This window comes from Tiliqua scincoides, chromosome 1 (assembly GCF_035046505.1).
Source record: "Tiliqua scincoides isolate rTilSci1 chromosome 1, rTilSci1.hap2, whole genome shotgun sequence".
Taxonomy (NCBI): domain Eukaryota; kingdom Metazoa; phylum Chordata; class Lepidosauria; order Squamata; family Scincidae; genus Tiliqua; species Tiliqua scincoides.
This window is the reverse complement of record NC_089821.1, coordinates 202,590,296-202,615,935: the sequence shown is the minus strand read 5'-3', so window position 1 is coordinate 202,615,935 and position 25,640 is coordinate 202,590,296. Positions and strand designations below refer to the sequence as shown.

The window sequence follows — 25,640 nt, the reverse complement described above, 5'->3', positions numbered from 1 at the left end:
GTGTGACAACACTTTCTGCTGGATATTGGATATGCTTCAAAAATTGGAGTTGTGTGGTTGACTTCTAATTACTATCCACAGCATCAAACATTCAAAAATGACTCTAGCTTTGAAAAATCCTTGTGTGCAAAATGAATTAATTTTTTGGGATACAGGTCTAAATATATGCAGTGCCCCTCCCTCTGAACAAGGATTATATAATGCAGTACTTAACACTGTTAGATGTAACCCCATCATAGGCTTAAAGTCACTGATGAGAGGGCAAAATAAAAAAGACATCGTCTGAATGACAGAGAGTCTATTACATTCAGTCTTGTAAAAGAAGCCTTTTAGTGTCAGTAGATAATGAAAATACCAGTTACCTATGACTGAGTTAAAATGATGTCATGACCTGGCAATTTCTATTCAGTTCTGACACATGCATGAAGGACACTGCTTAAAATTGCCTTCATGTAAATATAATAGGATTCTTCCTTTTATATTTTTGCTCTTCCGAGAACTGCAATCCAGGAAACTTGTGAAAAGTAGCAGGGGCCATGAATGGCTTGGAAACCTGTATTTTTTTCCATTTATTTTTTAAAATGCAAATTACACTAGTTAATCAAAAAAAACCACCTCTGTTAAAAATACATTCAGAATTAACAAATGACTATAAGAAAAAAAGACATTTGGATTGTTAACACTTGCTTTCTGAATATTTGAATTTATAACAACAAAAAAAGCTCAGTCTAGAAAAATAACATTCTTCACTGGATTCTGAGGACAGAGCTGTACAATTCAACAACAGTATTTCAGCTATTCTCACACGACTGTGCTCTAAAATTCTTTCCATAGCAGATGTGTCCACTAATTTAGTCACTGTAGTAGTCAACAGTCCTGAAATTCTTTTTTGTGGTAGTGATTTAGCTGCAATGTAAGCAAGTATGAAGGTGCAAAACTGAGCATGTGTGTTTGTAAGCACATAGTATCAATGTAAAATTTTCACCCTGGAACTTCAACATTCGTGGATTTTGGTCATAACCCATGGGAGAGGAGCCTTGTCCTACACACTCTTTCATTCATAGTCGAGCCGGAAGCCATCTTCCTCTCAAGGAAGTGCCTTGGAGGAGGAGAACAGCTGCCAAGTTTGTTAATTGATTTTCTCTGCTGTCCCTCATACTTAACACAGTTTAAGATGTTTAGAAGTCTCCTTTATTTGACCTCTTGCAAAACAGCTTTTTTGACCTTATTTCCTTGTAGCACTACTAGACAAAAAGCAACCTGTAATTTATGTAGAAAAACTAAGGTCGCCTGTCCCTCAACACGCTACGACAGCTTCTATACATGCTACTGCAGGTTCCTTGACTGGAAGTCTGCCCTGGAAACCATACCTTGTTGGGTGAGCAGCCACACTAGAATACAGACATCGGTCCCCCTTTCACTGGCATTCTTCTCCCATGGACTTGACAGCTATGCTGTTACTGAGCTGTACTCCCCAAGACGGCTGGCACCAAAGTGCTGCTTGGCTCAAGCTTGAATTCTCATTTAATAGTGTATGAGCAGGCAAATGTCCTCATATCTTTTATGGAAATCCTTGATTCTTACATATGTATGAAAATTCTCACATGTATTGGCATAAAGCCCATAGGAAATAAAGGTCATGCTTCCCCCTTCTTACCCTTCCTCATACAGGTTGCAACCATTCTTCTGGAATATTTGTGGACTAGCCTGTTCCAGGGAAGACCTCTACATCCCCTTTATCATTTGCGCCAACAGGATGGTGATTTCCTAGTGAACAGTCACATGAGAATGGGGTCTAGGGATAAGGAGTGATGTTGAGCCCAGCATGCTCTGATGTAATGCCGCTGATTGGCTCATATTCCCTAATTCTGATCTGACCTCACAGACATTTGCTGATGGGGTGAGAGCAACAGAGGGCACTGTTAGTCCCCTGTGGATATGACTAGATGAAGAATACACACATGCACAACATTGCTGAAAATAATTAGGCTTGAACAGAATTTAGTAAGAGTGAGTCACAAGGTCAAATAAGGGAGCTTCCGAAAACTGTATAATTAACTATTCTGATATGCCTTTAATAGTCCAGGAGCCTGAACTCTAGCGAGGCCAGCATTTCAAAGCATCTGAACTCCAGACCCAGGAAGCTACATACAGTTACTGTTTTTCCAATATGCTTTGCTTCTCCCTCTGAGGGAAAACAGAATGTCAATGAGAGATCATTCAGCCGCTCTAGCTGCTTCACGGTTTGAATGCAGACCTAAATATGGGTCACAACCCTCAACCCACTTACTGCTATTTAGTTGGTTTCCCTGCTTTAAAATACTGAATAAAAGCCCCAAACAAACAACATTAAGTACAGCTGATGTGGAAAAAAAAAAAGGTTAGGAGTGCAATCTTCATGCGTCATATTCCAGGCTTAATTTTGCTGGCAGTAATAAAATATCAGGCTTTCAGAAGAAGACACTTCTGGTTCAGGGACTCAAATGGTGAACCAGCAAACAAGCATGATGGGATACTGTCAAAAGCCACACCAGTGTGATGTCTGTTCATCATGATAAATGATGCAGTAGTATCGTAGATACAGTGATGCAAATGTATAAGGTTGAGTTCTTGATCTTGCAGATTATATATAATAATATATATAATTGTTTCTATAATTGTTCCTCTGTTGTCCAGATTTATTCATTGTGACATATTACAGTCATGCAGAGACACCACAATGGGAGGGCAGGGAAAGGTGGAGTAACCAAATTTGTATAGGAATGGACATGAAAAATTGTCACAGAGAATGATGAATTGAATAGGCCACATAGAATGCAGAAAACTGGCAAGCGTAAGGAAGAGTTCCTGGACGAAGACTTGATCGGCAAATTGGTCATGTTGGGAAGAACCTATGCCCAACAAGTGTCTAGGCCCATCAAGGGTGGATATATCTAAGTAAGTTTTTAAGTAAGCAAATGAAAACAATTCAAGTTCCAAAGAAGCCTGAGCAAAATACCCCCACGCTGCCCTGCCCTTGAAATGAATGAAAAGCCACTGAAGTGGTGAATACACAGCTCAAATTCAGAACAAACAGACGCTCCTATGAGTCAAGAGTATTTCATAAACACATTGACCTACTAGTAAAGTTCCCAAAGGCATCTTATTGCCAACTACATAACAGCACAGGTTTGTTTTTTTTCAGCCACAATAATACAGGAAGTTAAGATACACATTCTAACACACAATGGATCCCCCAAATATCACAAAAAAGGTCTTCAAAAGTGTCACCAACGCAACTACTCCCCCCCAACTAAACAAACAAAAACACAAAAAGAAAGAACTAATTTACTGCACATTTTTTCTTTTTTCTTTTTTAAAAAAAGCGCACATAGAATTTTCAACTGGAATTAGTTATAAAAGAGTAAACATAGTTAATACATATTCAGTTGGCCTCTGTTGATAGAAATATGAAGATGTCTCTATCATTAGTAAAAGACATCAGTAAAGTCATGTAAAAAAGCACATGGGGTGCAGTAAATAAAAACAGTGAGGTTAAGGAGCACTGTTTTTGCTGTTTTCCCCCTCTAGTTATTAGTTTAGTAAGAGTTCCTTCTTCCTGCATTTTTTTCCAACTCCCCAAAGAGCCTGTTTCTTTTAGAAGTATTTTAAAGTGTTTGCATTCCGGCCACTCTGGAGGCTTCATAGTAAAGCACTTTTTTTCCCCGACAGCTGATGGTTTTCTGACACAGCCCAGCTCTGGAACTGCAGAGAAGCAGAGTCTTATTACCTGACACAGCCTTAGAAACCTTTTAGAATTAATGAACAGCACGGTTCAGCCTAAAGGAAGCTACTTCAGAGAGCCCACACTGAATTTCTCTGATGTGCAACTTAAGATGGGTTAAGGCAAGTATGTACTATACAGCCTTTAGGGCAAACAACTTGCTGACTATTGACTTCTGTTTCAAGGTCATCGTGGTATCTTTAGCGTTTATTGACTAAGAAGTCACGGCTCCAGCCACAGTACAAAAGACCTTCCTAAAGACCCAAAATGGATGAGATAGTTTCACAATTCAGAGGCAGGAGCAAAGGGAAAATAAAGTAGATAGTGGCCAGAAGGTGGCACCACCGCTTGCCCTTTTGAGCCTTCGGTATAAGAATTTGGAAACTCTAGGGTGGGAGAGCAGGGATCTGAGGCACTGCTGTGCACTTGATAGAGGCTGCTGCCTCCAAGTATGCTTTTTCTATTGTAGGTTGAAACAGTAAAGTTGGGGCTTCTTTCATTCTTTCTCAACCCACAGGAATCCATGATGGAAGAAGCTCTTTGACCGATCCTTCAGCCCAACCACAGGCTTTGCTTCTGTCTACTTTGACCTAAAAGAATGAAAAAAGAAAAAAGGATACTTTGTTGTCACAGAAAAGCACCGTCCCTTCCACATTTAGAATAGCTCTCTATTCAAAGCATGTTTAAATATCCTTTTCCAGAATTATCTTAGGCCTGTTTCAGCACATGCAGTGCAAAATGTTTGTTTCATGTTGTCTGTTCAGGACAAAAAAGAGCATAAATTTCAAATACTTTCATATGTTAAAGTACAAGAATCAGCAAAAAAAAAAAGTATTTGCTGGTCTCCAAAATAATTCTGGGTAACTGCAGGAGGTAACTAACAATTTCAGGCTACCATAATAAGTCACCTGGAAGATGAGCCTGTAATCCACTTGCCTTTCACAAAAGAATGTCTTCATTTTTTTCTCTCAATATTTTTATACCACCCATCTTCCAAAGAGCTCAGTGCGGTGTACATGGTTCCTTTTTTCTCACAATAATCCTGTGAGGTACGTAAGGTTGGAAGATAGTGACTGGCGCCAGGTCACCCGGGAAGCTTCATAGCTGAGCGGGGATTTGAACCTGGATCTTCCAGGTCTAACTCCTGAATCACTACACCATCCTGGCTCTCTCTTGATACTTTGACTAAGTGAAATACTATTAAAGGAAACAAGTTGTTCACATATATGCAATGTTCAGAGTACGGTCCTTCTCTGTGCCTGACAATGTCACCAACCGTAAATTAGGCAGAGTTGGAGGAGTGGAGAGAATACTGTCACCCTTTTCCCCTCTATGATTCTGCTTAACAGGTAACTGGCACTGTTAGAGTCTGACAGGCTAAAGCACTTGTAGAGAGGAAAGCAGGATGAGAGACTTGACACCCAGACTCCAGCATTTTTCCATCTCACAGGGGAATCAGGGCATAGCAGTGAGTTTACCAGTTGGCTAGGATTGGTGACCACTGCTGTTCTTGTGCTTGGTTGGAACACGGTTTCTATCAGGGCTAAACTAGATGATATGCCTAATGCATGGAAGGAGACTGCATGTGGTTTTTTAAAAAAAATCTTTTGCCCCCACTATGTTCCCAGTATGGAGTGGGCCTCCTCTTTGGCTGCTATTAGCCCTAGGGAAAATAACAATTGCTGTGGGGGTGGGTGGAAGAAGAGGCTCTCATCTTGAGTTTTACAGAATCAGGGGTGAAGGGTTAAAGGCCCCCTCCCCTGCCATAGTCTCAATTCAGAATAGGAACCTGCAGTGCTGTTTGCACCAGAAAAAAAATCAAGCATGCAAGCCTCAATCAAGCATGCAAGCCTGAAGAGCAAGAAGCAAATGTAATGGATAAGTAGACAAGTAAAGCTCCAGCTCCTTGTGCCCTTCCATTGGTCTTGGATGGACAGCTGCACATCCTTCACTGGGTACATATGAATCAGAAAACCAAGATAAACAATGGAGTCAATGTAAAAATGTCCAAATCTGAGCATGAAAATTGGGGAAATGACCCCAATGAGCAAAGGCTAATCAATTCCAGTCCAGGAATGGGATCTCGGAGATTCACCCTGAGAGCAAATCATATGCAACTAGACTCCTGGCACCAGATGCATGGTGGATCATGCCACGGCTGAAAGACATTGGAGAATGACAAGAAAATTATTCTTTAATAGAGAAACTGCTTGTGGTCCATTTTTCCAATGCATTAGGTATCAGATATTACATACTGTCATCCTGTCTCTTTCTGTTTTGTTTTTTTAAACAAACGTTTATGGTGAAAAAGCAGAATGAGAGTGTCTCTTGCTTCACTGTCTGAATGTCCCTGTCCTTCAAATTGCTCCCGAGAGTACACTACCTGAGTGTTTTTATACAGATTCATTCTACATTTCAAATATTTATCATCTGCCATTCACTAAGAATGATTCAGTGTTGCAAAATTACTGCTAGGATTAAATTATCTTTTGCACTAGAAATTCCATTTTTTGTGTGTGTGTCCCAAAACATCATAATGCAACTGGATGCAAATGATAATTATTACTGTAGAATGTCATGGAGCTACTTATTGGGCACCAGTGAGGCTGGTAGCACGGAAAAATTTTTCTTGATGTTTGGCAGATCCTGAGACTCAGGGCAGAACGCTGAAGAGCTCTTTATTTGAACAATAAAAAACTCCAGTTTTCAAGCCATTAGGGTATCCAAAATATACTTCTAAAATGACCATAAATTTTTCAATATAATCATCTTCAGTTGCAGATAACAGATATTGGAAGGAAGTCCTAACAGGTCCTTAGAAATGGTTGTGAAAGCCTCTATGAAGAGGGCAATTCATTGTGCTGTGCTTGTGGATCTCTGGACTGGAAGACAACAATCAATGATGCTGTCCAGTAACCCTTCCATCAGGCTGAGAGAGTTTGCTATGTCAGGACAGGTTGCCTAGTTATACACAAGTATACATCAAACTCTGTGCAACATGGTAGATTCTTTTTCCTATCCTGAATTCTGCTTTGTCTTTCCACCCAGGGTTTTGATAGGTATTGAGAAATAGGTACGGTTGACATATCTGAACTCATATGCCATATGAAGTAGTACAATCTCAGGAGAGTTATATGCTTCTTCAATCAAAACTGAATCTTAGATGGGCAGCCCAGTCCAATTGTGGGCTCACAGCAGTGGATCTCTCAGCCATAAGTCCTGTTGTGGCATTGCAAAAGGCGCACTGCTGTCATGTGCTGCAGGACTGACGGTGCAGATGACCAGAGATCCCACATACGCCTACAGCTCACCCAGGCTTTGTTAGAGCAAGTAAAGTGGTGGGGCGCAGTTTGGGAGAGGATGGAGGAGGGGGTCAGGGAGGGGGCGAATGGAGGGCAGGAGGGGATGGAACTTGGTGGTAGTCACTCATGCTGGGACCTACCTCCGTTTTTCTGGTCCAACAGGCTCCTGAGGCACATTGGATTTACATCAACCTACACTGAAATAGGTCTAAGGAAACCCACTGATGTTCAGGTGGCTTATGGGGAGATAAGTAAAAAAATTTTAAATAAATATTTAAAATATTTTTATTCACCTCTCCAAGATTGTCCCCTCTCCCAAAGTATGCAGCACACACACACCATTGGCGCTGCTGCATCATGTAGGCTAGCGGGGGATAAGATTGGGGCATAAGACTACAAATAAGACAATATGCCTTTTCTTGTCATACTAGAAATTTCAACTTAGAAAGCAATTTCACTGTCTCTAATATATGCTGAAATTTTGAACAGGTCTGTGAGAAAGCAGTCAAGAAGCAAAAGAGGAGAGAGTTTTTAATGTTCCTCTGTGTTTCCTTGTTGTCAGCTACAAGCTCCAAAATTTATATTGACTTTTCCACCCTACAGCTTCAGCTTTCTTCCCAGCCAGGGTTAGTAAGCTCTGTAAACGCAATCAGCTACTGTCAAAGCAGAGGACATATAGAGAGAATGGGATAATATCTCAGCTAGAAGGTTCCATATATTGATGGCAAGGTATACTAGATGAAGGAAGAAATGGTTTTAGAATTGTTCTAAGTACCTTGGAGCCAGGAATAGTGACTGGGAGAAATAACATTTTATAAGTGTACAACACCCTGACAAAAGTGAAAACAGTTTTCTTCCTTTGAGCACATACAAATGAGAAACTGCATTTTGCAAAAAACACAAAGTGTCTTTCACAGTCTGATCCCTGAGCATAAGTATAGGATTAGGGTTTTATACACTTTGCTTATTTCTTGCTTTCACTCTGAAGTTAAGTTAGGGCCAGGTGCAAGGGAGTGGCAACAGGATGCATGTATCAGGATGCACTTCATAGTAGTATTTAATCTGCACACTGAGAATAGTTTGGTAAAATTGCCCCTGAGCAATTTGGAAAAAGCAGGATAATGTACCAGTCCACTCACACTTCTCCTTTACATGACTGGGATTAGCAGACGAGGGTTGCCAGAGTCTCAACTAGAGACTGGCTGGCTGCCATAAGGCAGCTATAAAGTGTGCACCAGCAGTGTGTACAGCTGGAGTGATGGCAGAATGGCTGGAGCTTTCCGCATGCATTGTCGACACACTGGCTGCCTGCTAGAGTAGGTAAGGCAGTGCAGGAAGGGGTGGGGAATGGGTGAAACTAAGTGGGAAGTGGGCATAATGGGGCAGGAAGACTGTGGGAGGGAATGAATTCAGCAGTAATAGCACATGCCAGATCCTATCCTTTTCCACAGCCTCCGCCCTTCTCTCCAGAGACTTGTGCCAGCTAAAGAACTGGCACAGGTTCATGGAAATCCATTGTGGGACAGGGAGCTTATGCGGGAGTAGGAGATTCTAATGCCTTCCCCCCACCAAAGCCTCCCACTCCACCCCCCCCCCCACTGTTGGATACAGTGCATGCCTTTTTGGTGCGGCTGCACCAGCAGAAGGAGGGGAGGATAGGATTGGGCTAAAGGAAAGATCGGCATGACCTCTCTGGCTGAATATCTGGCAAACCTACAAAGGAATTGTTATCTGAACTGGCCCAGTGATTTGAAGTAAAGGAATTCAGGCCTTCAAACAGTTTCAGTAAATGAAAGCTATCTCAAAGAACCAGCTAAACACAAAAGTGCAGGTTTTGTGTGTGTGTGTGTGTGTGTGTGTGTGTGTGTGTGTGTGTGTGTGTGTGTGCGCGTGCGTGCGTGTGCGTGCGCGCGCTATCTACAATAAAGGGATTTCTAACCCTAAACCCAGTCCAGGGCCCTCAGAGCCTACATAACTAATTTCTGTATCAGGGCAATCACTCACAAAGAAATCCAGTTGCTGTCAGTTGTACTTTACTAGGTCACTGGTGAAGCAGATTTGCCATGAACACCATTTTAAAGCCTGCATTTCAATGCCATTAAGCCAAACGTTATACGCAGCTTGAATTTAGCCTACCTCTACATGCTGGCTATCTCAAGTCACACCACTTTTCATTTTAATAATCGTTTATCATGCATCTGGCATGCCAGAGAATATCTTGGAAGTTAAGTACTCACATATACATGGGCTGTAGCTGTAAATGAGACGTCTTCTGTGGACCTTGATAGCCATAAGAGTCAAATCCACCTATGAAATCAACTGGGGAAAAAAGAAGAAATGGCTTCATTGCTGACATTTTCCACTGAGATAGGCACTGTACTTTAAAAACAAGCTGCCATGCAGATTACACTGGTCAGACTCCCTTAATGGTGTCATAAAATGGAAGTGACTGTTTGTGGAGAATGTAAACAAAACAAAATGCAATATCTACAGGCAAGGAGGATCCAGAGTGTGGGGTTTTTCAGGAATGCGCAATGCTATTCACAGATTTATATACTTTCTATCTATATCCCAGAAAGGACTTCTTATTGCTCTTGTTGCCTAGAAGCAGCCCACCTGACTGGGGAGTGCAAATTACACATTTGTTGGAGGCTGTAAACACTTTGAAAACCATTAATTTGCAGCCTCCAAATTTTAACCGGTTGTGATTATTGTGTCACATCTGCCGCCACAATGTGGCTCTGTGAGCAAATAGATGAAAGGACATTGATCTGTGCTCTTTGACAGACTGACACAGGCCTTGAAACAAACCGAGGAGTTCCAATCAGTACCACAGACGGTTTAGACAGACATGTCTAATCCTTAGATTTCCAAAGGGAGCTCCTTCGTTATTTCTTTGTCCTGGCATTTCTCTATGCACCCAATATGATAAATTAGACGTTGTGAATTTAACTAGCTGCCCACTCTGTGAACGTCATATGCATTAGCGATCATTTTAACATTCTGTGGCAAGGAATTCCATAAGTTAATTTTGCATTGCATAGAAAAAAAATGCTTTCTTTCATTTGTCTCAAGCCTCACTCCAGTTCATTTCTTTGAATGACCCAAATAAATTATTTACATCAATGATTTCAATTGTATTGGTGACCTTGGTTAATGCATTTCACTTTTGCTGTTCTTTATACTTTATTGTTCTCAAGTTTATTTTGTTGTATACTTATTTTACAGTTGACATACTAATGGACCTTTCTTTAATGAAACACACTTTGTGCTTTCTTTTTATTGGAAAGGAAAGGGCAAAACATTTCTAAACCAATAATTAAAATAAATAAATGACAATGTGTCCCTGTATGCTGAGAGATCTTGCTTCTGTTAGACCCCATCAGGTTGTTTCAAGTTTGTGATATTATGACTTGCTTTGTACAATCTGTGGAGTACAGATTGAACTAAAAGTTGTGTTTGGGTTCATGTTCCCAAAAAGCCTTCATGCCAATTGTTGCCCTTTCTGCTGGGCACTTTATCTTGGCAGTGCCTAAAAGGTCACTAAAAGTGTCATACTGCTTCTAAGTTTCAATAGCATTAGCAGGGGGTGAATAAATAAAGCTTAGCAACCAAATGACCACAGATGCTATAAATCCTAAATGAATTGATGAGACACACTTGATTTGCTTTTTATCTTGTAGCTTTTCAATATCATTGCAACCATGACAGGGCCTCTAATTATGTTTCTTCTTCACAAACAAATCCAAATGTGTAGACACTTAATCCCACCGATGTGATGCATCAAAAGCTTAGATACACCTCTTTGAAGGAGGCATGATCTTTAAAACTCATGAGCGTGATCACAGACATGTTTACCTGGACATAAGCCTTGTTGATATTAGGCTTCCCACGTGCACAGGGTAGTAGCATCAGTTTATTCAGGCATGTCAGTGTGTGAATATATGTTGCACCTATCCAGATTCCTTCTCTACCAGAAAGTTGCAGTGGATAGAGTGCCTTTTCCTCTATTGCAGGGTTTCCCAAAATGTGGGTTGCAATCCACCAGGGGCTCATGAGCCCATGCCAGGTGGGCTGTGACCTGCCCGCCCTTGCCTCCAGATGGCTCCAAATCAGAGCCATTGCAGAAGCACTGGGAGCCCCCAAAGGCCTCTCCTGGGTTGCACCTAGGTGGGCGACCCACTCTGTCGGTCGCCATGGGCCTCAGAATGGTCCACAGACGTGTCCAGAAGAAGGAAGGAAGGAATCCAGTGGTGATGGCATGCGCTGGATCCTATCCTCGCTTTTTCAAGCCTCCCTATTCCCTTTGTCTTTATGGACTTGTGCCAGTGAAATTACTGGCACAGGTCCACTACACAAAAGTGGACCTTTTTTTTGTGTAGTGAAGTTTGTTGTGTTTTTTGTGTTATGTGTGTTAGTTTATTTTTGTTTTAGGAAAAAAAAATTACTGGCACAGGTCCAAGGACACCCATTGTGGAGTGGGAGGCTTACAGATGGGAAGGGGGATTTGAATTCCCTTTCCCCTCTGAAGCCTCTAGATCTCCCCCCCCCCCGCCGCTGGATAGAACGCACCTCTTTTTGGCACTGCTGCACCAGTGGGGAGGATAGGACTGGACTCTATGTTGCATGGTGGATGGCATCATCTTCACAATTAAAGTGTTGTTTTTCTTTGTCTTGTATATACTAGAATTCATGCAGTCTTATCGTGTGCAAGATGCAGGATGACTATACCCTGTCTGCTGCAGCCTTCTAGCAGGCAGGAAAGTTTAATCTGCTCTTTCCAGCTGAAGGTAATACAGGAAAAAATATATTTGATTGCATTTACTGTTTAGTGGCGGGCCTAGAGGGGAGACGGGGGGCAAAAGCCCCCCCTCTGCAGGTGCAGCACACTCCCTGTTGGCATGGGTGATCAGTGCTTGAGAATTGGATAGGATTGGGCCCCAAGCCTCATGTGTATTTCAAGTGGGCTCCACTTGGTATCAAAAGAAAAGGAACTTGAAGAAAAGGAACATATTCTCCAAGGACTTGCCCCCTCAAAATACGCATGGCAAAGGACCCAAATCTAGTAAAACTGTTGGTGCTGTTATTCAGTGCCAATAGCATGCCAGGGCTGTATGTAACTCAGGAGTTACGAGTACATACAGAAATGCTGACCATTTAAAACAGAAGTAATGGAAAATGATAGGACTTGATAAAAGGAATATCAATGAGGCAATAAGGGTTAGCTGATAGCAGAAAGGAAAGATAAGCCTTTGTTGGTTCAGTAACATCTTTGCAGGAGACCTGGGCTTTGGAGAGAAATATGAGGAAGGAGATGAAGCAATCGGATGGATAGAAAAGTGAGGTATGAAATATAGCATGCCAGAACAATTGAAGAGAACAGAACTGACTAAAAGAAGGCAAGCTTTTTAACTGCATAATGATATGCAACATTAGTACTATCAGTGGTGCAAAGCAGAGAAACAAGGTAGGGAAGCAACCCTACACACACGCACACACACACACTCAGAGAGAGAGAGAGAGAGAGAGAGAGCGCTCAAACATAAGGGGGCAGCTACTGGTCTCCTTTAGACTGAGAGAGGATTCCTTCATGCTCCAGCTGGAGTTTTGCCATTTCAAGTGTGTGACATTTTATATCTGAAATAGCTGCTGGCAGGCCGAGAAGTGTAACAAATCCCTGTTGCCCTTCCAGCCAAGTGTTGTGACCAAAAGTCTAGTACTCATAGTAGTGACAAGACACTTCCTCAGACTCATGGGATTTGAAAACAATTTCCATGTGGTGGCTCCTTTCTAAGAATTTTCCAGACAACAAAGTGAACCAAATCAAAAGGAAGTGATTCTTTAAAAAATGCTCTGTCACTTCTAGCCTCTATCAAATGTTGGTAGTGTAAAATTCTTTCCTCCCTAATGGATGAAGAATAGTATTGGTGCAGGAGGAGAACAGTGTGAAGTTTACCACTTAAAAGGAAATGAGATGCGCTTGACTACTGGGAAGGGACAGCACACAGATGAGCAACATTTCAAGGGATAGTATCCAAACATGGTTGCATGTAAGTGGTAGACTGGGGTTCCCAACGTATTTTTATTTTTAAAAGCTACATAAGCATTCTTCAATTGAACTTCTAAAGTAAGGAAATAGTTAACCTCTACAATAATTACTCAACAATATTAAACTTCAAAAGAATTTTCAAATATCAAAGGTGTCAGAAAAGGGAAGTTGGATTGCTCATCACCAGTAATATCAAGCACCCATGATAACTGTGCAACTACAGCGGCAATTCTATCCAGTGGCATCACTAGGGTTCGCGTCACCCGATGCAGGAGGCCAGCGTGTCACCCCATGCAGTGGGCGGGGCAACACTCTAGGTGGTGGGCGTGGTGATCTACCATCACCCCACCCCCACTGATTTTTTTGCTGTACCTTTTGCTAAAATAAAGATATTTCAATGCAGTTTGTTTCATTGCATTCTGCATAAAATTACACATAGATTGATATATAACATGATGGTATTATTTTTACAAACTGTGATTGTAGTGCTTTTGGTCACTAGTGGTGTCACCTCCCCCCAAGGTATCAACTTACTAATACCTTATTGGAGCAGTTCTCAAACTTTTAGCACTGGGACCCACTTTTTAGAATGACAGTCTGTCCAGGACCCATCATAAAGCAAATTAAAATAAATAATTATAAATAATTAAAGTAAAATAAATAAATAAGGGAAAGCCAGCCCTGTTCCACCAAGTGAATTTTCTCTGTAGCCTACCTGCAATAATACCCCCCCCCCAAAGAATTAGTAAGATTTTCATCCCTACCGAGTACCCAGTTCAATTTAAGTTCTTATATTTCAAGCATATCATTATCAGGACCCACCTGGCTTTACAAGTCTGAGAGCCCAATCCTATGCCTGTCTACTCAGAAGTAAGTCCCATTATAGTCAGTGGGGCTTACTCCCAGGCAAGTGTGGATAGGATTGCAGCCTAAAACAGAAAAAAATTCACCTTTCCCTGTCCGTTTTTTTTAATGGGGGGGGCTGCCTTCTGGAGCATTTGTTGAGCTCCAGTTGCATCAAATCAGGACCATTCTGGTGGCCTCACATTTCCCTTTGCCTGACCTGCTCAGGAGCCAAGGCACATTTGCTTACTCACGAGTAAACGTGACCATGTGGCTTAGTTTCGCTTTCCATATGGCTCAATACATTCGCCAGGTTGGAGGGAGGGACCTCTTCTCAGGTGTTTTTTGGAGGTTACATTCATTGGATCAGGACCGTTCTGGTGTTGTTGAATTCCTCTCAGCCTGCCCTTTCCGATGGACTAAGGCAAGGTCGCCTTCTCACAAGTAAACATGCGATATGGCTCAGTTTCACTTTCCATTGGGCTTCATGCATTTTTTATTTTATGGTTTTTTGCCAATAACTTTTGATAGAAAGTAGATAATTCACTCCCGTTTTTACATTGCATTCTGCTGGAAATTCAGCATCCAATGGTATATAACATGATGGTATTATTCCTAACCAGCATGATTTTAGCACATCACCCTCCTAGTGTGTGTCACCCCTCCCTTTGCGCATCACCCGGTGTGGACTGCACCCCCTGCACCCCCTAGCGATGCCACTGATTCTATCCACACTTACCTGGAAGTAAGCTTGATTGACTGGACTGGGACATACTTCTGAGTATACGTGCCTAGGATTCGGCTCTACATTTCATAATGGCAACTGAAATATTAGCTCTGGAAGGGTCCCATTTACCCATTGTTATTTATATGTTGGGAACTTTCCCAACTACTTTGGGAAAGATATTTGCAACCACTAACAAGCAACCCATTACACTTCACAAATAAAACAACGGCCTGGGATAGCTATTAGCTGCCTTCTATCTTGGGAGTACAACTGCATAGCACTTATTTAGGAAATGGATGCCACACATCCAGATACCAATGGCTCATGTCTGGGCATCAGACTCTTCTGGCTTTCATTTGTTCAGGAAGACTGCTGTTGGCGCCTTTAATTTTTGAGAGTTAAAAGTATTTTCAGCATTGCCCAATGAATTTCCATCAGCACAAAACTGCAGAACCCCCTGTCCTTTGAGTGGAGAACAAAGTAGCACAAAGTAATAAAGACAGCCAATAATGGATGCATAAAGACCTTGGAGAGGACATGATGCTTCAAAACGCTTAAAAATATAATTTTGCCTTCCTTCCTCAATCATTTTTCAGTTGAGCCAGGATATCTCTACAATAATTTCCATTATAATGTGGCATTTTGCACATGGGGGCATTCCAAAACTGTCCCTGCCGTATTTTCAAATTGACAAAATGTTTTCAAATAGGCTAGAAAATACTGCAAGTTGTGCCCAATCAGTACTATCTAGAGAAAATGCAAGCGAGGTAGGATCATTGTATCCCTAATGAATTAAGTTGTTAGTGAGAGATTGCTGAAAGCTAGTTTATTACTATGGGAGTATAGAGGAAGAAGAAGAAAAAAGATAAAATCTGGTTTAAAAAAAGAGGCAAGCACAACCAAGAAAAAAAGAAAATGAAGACACAGAGTGGGAAAAATGAGTATATAGCAATCCCTTTCAGACTTTCCACTTTCAGGAAATCCATTCCCTATTCACTTGTCTGCTGAGAAGGGCCTGAGCGGCTGTCATGGGGATGCCTGAATGCTGCATTGTAGGATACATTTTAGGCTGAACATTTAATGAATGGAGAGCTTTGCCAGGCCTATTGGACCTCACTGTTAACTCATACTACCTGAGTGTCCTGGAATGTCCCCAATATTCTCACATACTTTTAGATGGCAGAGAATTATCAGTTGGGGGAGGGTGGGAGCAACCAATCTTTCAGGGAATCTTTTCTGCCATTACTGGTCTAATTGACGAACCCCTGATGGGGTTCCAAGAAGCCTGTGTTTCACTGGAACACAATTGAAAAACATTGGTTTACAGGACATTTTTGTCTATCAAATAAAAGTATAATTAAAATCAAATAAGCATTGGAGAGTTAATGGTCAAAAGGCCCTTATTTTCATATTTAGCAGTCCTATGATAAAATTAAGTCACTTTGGTCACTGGTTATAGCACAAATTCAAATCACTGCATGATTACAGGTATCTGAGAATTCTCTGATTATTTTGCTTAGTTTGAAAACTGAGATCTTCCAGTCCACTCCAGAGATTGTTTGGTTCTTCTGCTCATAGTGGTGAAAGCTGCAATAACAGCCAATTAGCATTTTTATGTGCCATTGCCAGGCCCATCCATAAGGCCAACTGAATTCATGGTCTCAGGCAACAGATGATGGGGGGAGCCCATCTCTGGCCACCAACTTGCTTCCCTTGCTCCTCCTCTTACTCCCTGGATTGAAAAGGAAGAGGGGGTCAGAAAGGAAGGGGAAATGTGGAGGAGATGAGGAGAGTGCTGCGTTGGGACACTGAAGAGTGGGCAGAGCAGAGGCTGGCACATCCATGGGTAAGGGGGGCAACATCTGGCATGCAGCCTGAGGCATCGGGGGCTGGCCCTGGGCACTGTTGAAAACTTTGTCATTAGCTGACATTTGGGACTTATGGAAACACTGATTTTGGGGAAGTGTAAATTAGTGGATTGTTTAATCACCTGATTTCCTTTTGTAATTTCTTGAGTTCAGAGATACATATTTCAACATGCTGCCTAGATTGAGTTCATTCTGTCTCTGTTGTGGTGATAAAGGCTGTTATACAGTTTTCCATGCCATAAATATTGGCTATGTTTTCATTGTCTATTTACTTTTTATCAGGGCTTTTTTTGTAATAGAAAGCACTGGAACGGTGTTCCGGCACCTTTTTTCCCCCTTTTACTGAGGGAGGGAATCGAACCTCTAACCTCATGCTCCACCTTTTTTTTTTTTGGCACCCCCAGCTCTGACCTTGTGCTCCACCTTTTTTTTAAAACTGCGGGCTAGGGAGGGATTCGAACCTCTGACCTCATGCTCCACAGCCCAGCACTCTCTCCATTGGGCTATAGGAAACCCTGTAGTCAAAGTGCTCAAAACTAATATATAAGGTCTTGAGACCAGCTGGTGGCCATCAGCGCCTCAAGTATTAGTTCCAAACACTTTGAGTCTAAGAGTTCCTATGGCTCAATTGTTAAAGTGCTGGTCTGTGGAGCCAGAGGCTAGGCGTTCAAATCCCCATGAGGAAGAAATTTTTTTTAGGAGGGAAAGTGCTCCATGGCTGCAAAATATAAAGGTTGGTTGCCAGTTGCCAAAAGGGGGGCCAGTTGAGGCTGCAAAACTCCTCAAAGTTCAGTTTAAAAATAAATGAATAAAAGATTAACAAGTTGTGAGTTCCTGCACTTTTTTTTTTTTTCTTTTCCCAAAAAAGCACTGCTTTTTATGTATTTTCCTCTCTGCATGTCTATTTTGGGCAATGTATTACAATGCAAATTCTAACTAAGAGGTGGGAAGAAAGAAGAATGGCTAGATAATATATATGGTGCTAGGATAGCATGGCTGTCCACTTTCTTACAGCTTAATCTGATACTGTTCTGGTAATACTGTATCTGTAAGGAGAAACCATGTGATTTCCCTGACTTGTTTGGAATCTCTTTACAAATACTACCCATACAGCTCTCACACCAATATGATAACCTATGAATTGAGCCTTAAACATCACATATCCTGATATTTCAGATATTATTAATACAAACATTTGTCCTGCTTTGTGTACCAAAGTCTTGCAAAGCTTAGATAAATCCCCCCCCCCAAAAAAAGCATCAAGCCAATAAGAACAGGGCCACAGGCCAGATACTGAAAACAAGAAGGCCGGCATTAAATCTTTTCAAAAGCATGTCTGAACAGGAATGCTTTTTGGTGCCTGTGAAATATAATAAGGGCCAGACTAAATATTTCTTTTAGCATGTGATGGAGCAGTGGCTAAAGTGTTTTTCATAAAGTAGTATATATCAGCAGTATTGGGCACTCCATGAAGTGTGACCATAGTGGGGTGTGTGTGTTAGTCCTTTGTCCCCTCCATAGTTCAGAGGTAGATTAAGCTTTCCTACAACATTTTGTGCACTGGAAAAAAGCTCACTCTGGCACCAATGGGAGCATTGTTTTGAGGACAAATAGCAGCTGTGTGCCCCCCATCTAGGTAACGGCTGTGACAGTGGTAAAGGGGTCACCCACCATACCAATCCAACTGCTATTTAATTTTTTAAAAGACCAAGCTTGCTACCCCAATAATGTGCTTAAAGGACAACATAGTGTGACCCTAAAGTGAATCCCAGGAGTAAACTGATTCCATGTGGTACAGGCCACTGTAAAAAAAAAAAGGCCCTGCAAAGGGTTCCCACCACCCAAACTTGTTAAACAAAGGAGATTCTAAGCAAGACATTCAAATTTTTAAAGAAATACATACTCTGGTTTGCTCCAGGGAGCCAGGAGACCAATCTTCCTCCCATCACCGGGTATTCAGCTGTAAATTTTAGCAGGCCAAAACTCAGATGAGAGTTTGAGAAAATAGAAACAATTTTCTATGCTAAGTCCTGGCAGTGTTGGCTTTTTAAAAATACAGTTAATAGTCAACTTGATGCTGCTTTAGTTATTGCTAAGCAGTATTAGCCTGTTAAACTGTCAAACGCTTTTTTTTTAGGTGGTGTGTGTGGATGAAGGGAAAGTGAAGTAAGACAGCATGCAGTGGTAAGATGCATAGCTACAGTGGCCATTGGGATGATATGCTTCCCATTGGACAGTCCCTGGTGGCAAACCAGGGTTTGACGCAGATGTAAGGTTAATGAAATGTTAGCCATGGTTTCGCAGCCAGGAGTGAACCATGGGACTATATGATCCCTTTTTCCTTCTTGCACAGAAATACTTCTCACTTCCCATAACCCTGGCTTGGTGTTACAATTTATCTTTGCAAACCATGGCTATAGAACCATGTGCTTCTAAATGTAAGGTTGGAAATCTTGACCTGCTCCTGAGCATTAAACCATGGTTAACTTTTGGTTAGTGTTACATTTGAGGCAGCCCCAGGTCAAAATACAGTATTATACATAATAGTAGAAATGAAATTAGCCAGTTATTCCAACCACTTTCCTAAGAGAAATGTTCTGTGAGTCCAGAACTGAATGGATTGATTTTTTAATAAGCTGTAGCATTTATTTAATTCTGAAGGTGATTTTAACTGCTTGTGTCCCCTTCACCTGCTCAGTGCTGCAGTTCTTTTCCTAATGTGAATTTCTCTACCAGCAAAATGAGCATATCTTTATTTTAGTAGAAATCTTTTCATTTAATAAGAGCATGTGACAGATGAAGAACAACAAATGAAAAATTCATAGTGGTCAGAATCTCTTTAGCTTGCCACGATAAGGTGTTTATTTGACTAAATGGTTATGAGGATGAGACACCAAAAGTGGCAACACTATTTTCATCAAATTATTACTTTCTTTATGGGCCAATTCCATCTAAATGCTGTGCCAGCAGAACAGCTGTTGTAAAAGCGCTGTAAACAAGGCGTGAGTGTGCTAGCAGAAAGGTTGGAGCTTTCCTACTGGTATTGGCAGCTGTTGGCTTGCTTGCTGGAGCAGGTAGTCCAGCGCAGGAATGGGAGAAGGGATAGGGTGGAACAGGGAGAAGATGGGGTAGGGTTGGATCAGGCCCAGGAGGGGGGTGAATTGGTGGTGCCGGTGTGCGCTATGTCCAAACCCCCTTCCCTGGCCTGATCTACCTGTACAGATTAACTCGAACGTGTACCAGCAACATTGCTGGCACAGTTCCAAGTTGACCCATTGCAGCTGCTGAGACCTCCAGCAGCTCAAATGTCCCCATGGGATACAGCAGTAGCTATGCTGGCCCTCTTCATTGCCATGCAGGGATTTAGATAGGATTGGGTTGCTAGTCATATCTGAAATGCAACTTTGACAGTTTCCATAGGGGAAAGTGATGGATGTTCAGGGAGAGACAGGCTAGGTAATGAGGGAGAAGGTAAATTAACATATAGGAAGCCAGTGACAGCACTATTTTCAGTGTGTGATTCAATTTATTAATATGTTTCCATAGGACAACTATGTCTCTTAGGGATTTCCTTAACATCAACTTCATTAGTTAGGAAGGCAGCAATCCATAACCAATTTTCTTTTCATGTTGCGCTTGTTCGCATATAAACCCAGCCCTTTTGTGAAAAACATTTGCAATTAATCCCTCAAACAAAAGAAATGCAAATCTTACAGTCTCCCCTAACCAAAATCCTCCAACTCAAGGCCCTGATCACCATCTATTATACACTAAAATGAATTGAAATTCCCACTTTGAGCCTAACCTAATTTTCTACTGATAATAGGCATGGATTCCCAGAAGAACTCCATGCATCTTGATAGTAACATCCTAATTTCCTTTCCTGGTAAATGTTTTAAATAAGATTTTAGCACCAAAAGAAATTAACCTTTAAATTAATTGTAATTATAAAATGTCACCACTGATTTTGTCTCCAGCCTAATTGCTTGCTATTATTTAAACCAGCTGTACTTTAGCTGAGCTTCAAGCTTAAATTTCTGTCAGCTACATTCTGCCAACTGCTCAACTGTTATTAAGGTGGTCTGTTTGTGGCGCTGTTAACATCAGGGACAATGTTAAATTTACAAGTCAAACAAACTGTGGATTAGTATTACTGTGCAGAACCTGTCACTATATTTCCATGGATATTTGTGCCTCCTCACCCAGTGGTACTGCATGCTCAGGACACTTTTTAAACTACAGATATTCAGGTTTTTGCAATTCAGATTTGAATATGGTTGCACATGGCATGCATATGATTATGCATAATTAGCTTAAATTTGCATCACACTTCATTCAAAAGCACGGAAGTCTCTCTAAGCAGTATAATAGGCAACTCTATTCAAAAAGAGAGTATTATGCCAATATCTTTTTCACCATGAGAAGAAAAGATGTTGGGAGGAAGGGGAAGACAATTCTGAACAGAAAAGCTATGGGGGAAAGGCTAGGCAGTGCACCCCATGCCATTCCTCCATGTAAAATGGGAATCTCCAGTGGTTGCTTTTCATCTATATCTACATGGATATCTTTATCTGTTCACAGATATATGATATATCTATATATTGGGAGACAATTAATGTAAAGCCCACTATTTCTCAAACTGTGTTTCAGGACGCACTAGGTGGGTTGCAAGACGATTTCGGGTGGGTGCCCATTCATTTCAATATTTTATTTTTAGTAGACTTAATGCCAACATGGTATGTGACTGCATTTGGGGAGATCTGTATTTTTAACAGGCTACAATGTATATGCTTTTAACAATGATAGTCAATGGGGCCTCCTCCTGGGTAAGCATGATGTCATTTCCGGCCATGACATCACTTCCAGTGGGTCCTGACAGATTGTCATTTCAAAAAGTACATTCTGGGCTTAAAAGTTTGAGAACCCCTGGTATAGTCACTTAGAATATAAGAACATAAGAACAGTCCTACTGGATCAGGCCATAGGCCCATCTAGTCCAGCTTCCTGTATCTCACAGCGGCCCATCAAATGCCCCAGGGAGCACACCTGATAACAAGAGTCCTGCATCCTGGTGTCCTCCCTTGCATCTGACATAGCCCATTTCTAAAATCAGGAGGTTGCACATACACATCATGGCTTGTAACCCATAATGGATTTTTCCTCCAGAAAAATCTCCTATATTTCTCCTATACAATGTTTAATCTGACCCAAATACTTAAAAAGTAAAAGTGAAGTGATATAAAGGTTTTCAGATAAGCATTTTGTGTCTGTGTGCATCACCAGTGAGATCCAAAAACTGTCATGCATGGCTGTGCCTTGTTAGAATTTCTTCATGCCATGTTCATAATCAAAATGGTATTGATGGTTATGCTGTGCTTTAATTTACATATTGTTCAACAGAGAAAGTAATTTATATTGTATATTGTTTGTTATAATGTTTGGTATTCCTTCTGGGCCATTTTAGAGGGCACCTTCCAATCCGAGCTGGATCCATGTGATCAAGAACATGAACAAGAACATGAACAGCCATTTCCTGTGTACATCCTGGCTCCTGGCACTGCTTTTAAAGCAACAGGTTCACGTCTGAACCACTTCTGTTCTGTGATCTTTGGCCCTCTCTGGGTGCCACTGTTTTGTTTTCTCAGCGGCAAGCACAATGCAGCTCAACCCAGAGAGTGCCAAAGAGCACTGAGTGGAGGCTTGGGTGATGCACTGTCACCCCTGCTCACACCCAGTGTGGCCTACACCAGCTGCACCCCTGCAGTGACGCCACTGACTATTATCCCCATAGTGCATATGGCAGTGTGGAGGACTGCAGCTGGGAGTGAGTGGTTTGACTAAGGCCTTTGGCAGAGGTGAAATGTGAGCTTTCCAATTCATAGTTCACTTTTCTTTGTTCTAGCAAGGACTTCAAACAGATCAATAAAATTAAGCACATGTGCAAAGGAAGTGAGCCTAATTACTGGAAATTACTCAAAAGTACAGAATTTTTATCTGTGCCACTCAAAATGGGAACACAAAGGACTTTTGCATCCTCCACAAATCTGTCTGCTACATGCATTATACAAGGCACTTGATCATCAGGAAAATCCCCCCAAAAGAGGGCTGACACATTTTCACACAAAACTCGAGGCAACAGTAAACACAAGAGAACTTTTGCAATCCTCTCACAAGCCAGTTGGTGCTTGGGTGGGAGGAGTGAGCAGAGGGAGACCAGCTGAAGAAGGAGCAGGTCTCTCTCATGTTCTTGCCTGGGCCTAACATACTAACATAGGGGTGTCGCTTTGTGGAGGAGGCAGGGCACATTACCATTCTGTTTTAAAACATAACAGATTCAGTCTTGCTGAACTGCTGGGGAAATATCTGCACATGTAAAGTTCTGTATTAGATCGTCAGATATATCTGGTTTGGTTTTTTGATGCTTTTTAATGCCTTCAGGAACCATTTAAAGCAGCGGTTCTTACATTTAGCACTGGGACCCACTTTTTAGAACGAGACTCTGTCAGGATCCACCGGAAGTGATGTCATGACCAGAAGTGACATCATCAAGCAGGAAAATGTTTAACAATCCTAGGCTGCAATCCTACCCATACTTACCCAGGATAGTTTACTATCATCGTTAAAAGAATATACAACTTGTTAAAAGTACAGGTCTGTAACATTGAGCCAAATGCAGTCACATATCATGGCAGCGTCAGGTCCAATATATTAAAAATAACATATTGAAATGAATGGGGACTCATCTGAAATTGGTTCATGACCCACCTAGTGGGTCCTGACCCACAGTTTGAGAAATACTGATTTAAAGGATCAACATAATGTAACTGATAGTCTTCTCATTGCATTCCAGTTGTTAGTTCTTGTGCGATCTTGAATATTTGGGTCACATAGAAGGAGAATCCAAAAGGGGAAAAAGCTTACAAAAAAGACAGCCCAATCCTAATCCATGCTGGAACGGGGAGGTGGGGGCGCCTGGCCTGCCCCATATCAAATGCAGGGTTGGGGCTGGTTGTGACTCAGTCCGAGGCACAGGGAATTCATTTCCCTTACCCCTGGTAACGCCGCAGCAGCCCCAATAGGAATACTTGGATCCACGCCACCTCTTGAGGTGGCGCAGATCCAAGCAGCCCAAAGCTGCTCTGGGTTGTCCAAGACTGGGGTTAGGATCTGGCACAAGGGCATGATCCTGGCCCCACCCCCCGCTAGGCTGTGGCCCACCCATGGCTCGCCCACTGCCCGCCCTCCACCTGCCCTGGAATGCCTCCTTCCCACCTACACCAAGCCCTGACCGGCGCGGCCTTACTGGTCTGCCGGCGCTTTGGGCCTTGCACTGGTCTCCCTCTTCGAATGGTGGCGTGAAAGTGCTTTATGGCACTTTTGCGACATCTCTGGGCCATGCAAATGACTTGTGCTGGCCCATCTGAGTGTTGAGACTGTACCCAGAGAGACCCAAATGACCCAAAACAGTTATTTGCTGTATGGGTCTCTATTTCTGTTTTATATGCATTTGTATGTTTTGTAGGTGTCCTCTATTTTTGTATCTCAAGACCAGTTTTTAAGAAGTGACCAGTAACCTCTCAATAAGATGCCAGGACTGGGCAGGGCTAGAACCTGTTGTGCTTGTTTGTGTGACAATCCCAATCCCCTTCCACATGTGTTTGCTCCCCTTGAACAGGGTCTGACCTATCAGTACAGCAATTTAAAGATAGAAAACTGACATTTCTTGTTCAGCTGAAGATACATTGAAACACACCACTTCTGGCGGTGCTTTCTGTCAATCTCACTCATTACACTGCTAAGCTTCAGGGCCTGGGTTGAAGTCTTCAGCAGCTTTGCAGCCCAAGCCTAACTAACTTTCCAGCCCTGATGCAGCTGTGCGGGGGGGACGGACGGACGGACGGGACTGCATCATGTGGTGGGAGGCAGTCAAGGAAGTCTCCTCAAGGTAAGGGGAAAGTATCCAGAAACCTCCTTTATGGGTGGACCTCAACTTTGGCTACAATCTTCTTGGCATGGGGGTGGATACTTTAGAAATATATATATATTCCCTCACACCCAAGATCACAGTTTGACAATCTGCATTAATCTGGAATAACTATCATTTCTGCATCTGTACTCACAATCACCAGCCCGACCATTCACAAGAATGAATTGAAAATCCACCTTTCACCACTCTGATTATGAGTGCAATAAGGGGAATGTGAGCAGCATGAAAGCCTATAAAGTACGCTAAACAGATACTACAAAATTGTGATTATTCACATTAAGTGATATTACCATTTTAAGTCCCGAAATGACTTCCATATTCTGGAATATGAGATTTATTTTCAGGAGTTTGTATAGAATTATAGCCTTAGAGTGTGATCCAAAGGAAGCGCTTGGAATGTTGTGAATATGCCATAAAGCATGTTTGTAACTACTGCATACTCGGAGAGGCCAATGCAAGGACACGTGCCAGACTTTCTGCACTAATCCTTAGTGGGCAGAGGTAAATTCGTGCTGGCCTGGGAAGGCCAGTGCAGGGGATTAGGGAGGGCGTTTTGGGGGCATTTTGGGGCGGGGGGTGGCAGGTTGGTGGGCAAACCAAGTGCAGAAGGGGGTGGGACTGGACTCTGGCACTTAGCTTGGATTCTAACCCCCCTCCTGAGCATCATTACACCTGAGCAATTTTGCTGGCAGAGATCTGAGTAGCCCCATTGCAGTAGCTGGTAAGGGGACATAAGTTAACTCAGTCAGAGCTGTACTCCATCCACCTCCTAACCTGCGCTGGATATGATGCAGGCCAATTGGCCTGCCTATTCCAATGCAGGTTAGGATTGGACTGTTAGTGATGTATTCTACAACACTTGACTCTGTGGTAGTGAGTGGGTAATCGTTAATAGTTTATAGATTCTAATCTTAATTCTGATGTTAATTTATTAGTGTAGTCTGTTTTTGTTTTGCTTTCAAAATAAGACAAAAGGGAAGAAGTTCCAGGAAATGATGTAGAGTCAGGAAATGGTTATTACATTGAAATGCAATAAAATGATGTACTGGATTTTTTTTTTTTTAAACTTCTGTTTGAGTATCACCACTGGGCTGAATTGAG

General features: G+C 42.0%; 1 protein-coding gene across 4 annotated transcripts in view; it reads right to left on the bottom strand.

Annotated features, from left to right (window-relative positions):
• Positions 1–601: 601 nt before the first annotated feature.
• The window catches only part of NKAIN2 (sodium/potassium transporting ATPase interacting 2), a 587,108-nt gene continuing 562,069 nt past the window's right edge, over positions 602–25,640 (bottom strand). For 2 of the 4 annotated variants that reach the window (XM_066614091.1, XM_066614118.1), the window contains 3 exons: positions 18,456–18,512; positions 9,303–9,384; positions 602–4,353 (listed from right to left, as the gene is read on the bottom strand). In XM_066614091.1, coding sequence (XP_066470188.1) covers positions 4,344–4,353; positions 9,303–9,384; positions 18,456–18,512 — 149 coding nt within the window. In that variant the 3' untranslated portion in view covers positions 602–4,343. Of the gene's footprint in view, positions 4,354–9,298; positions 9,385–18,455; positions 18,513–25,640 lie in introns of those variants that run through there. The other 2 variants (XM_066614109.1, XM_066614100.1) reach the window with 2 other exon arrangements.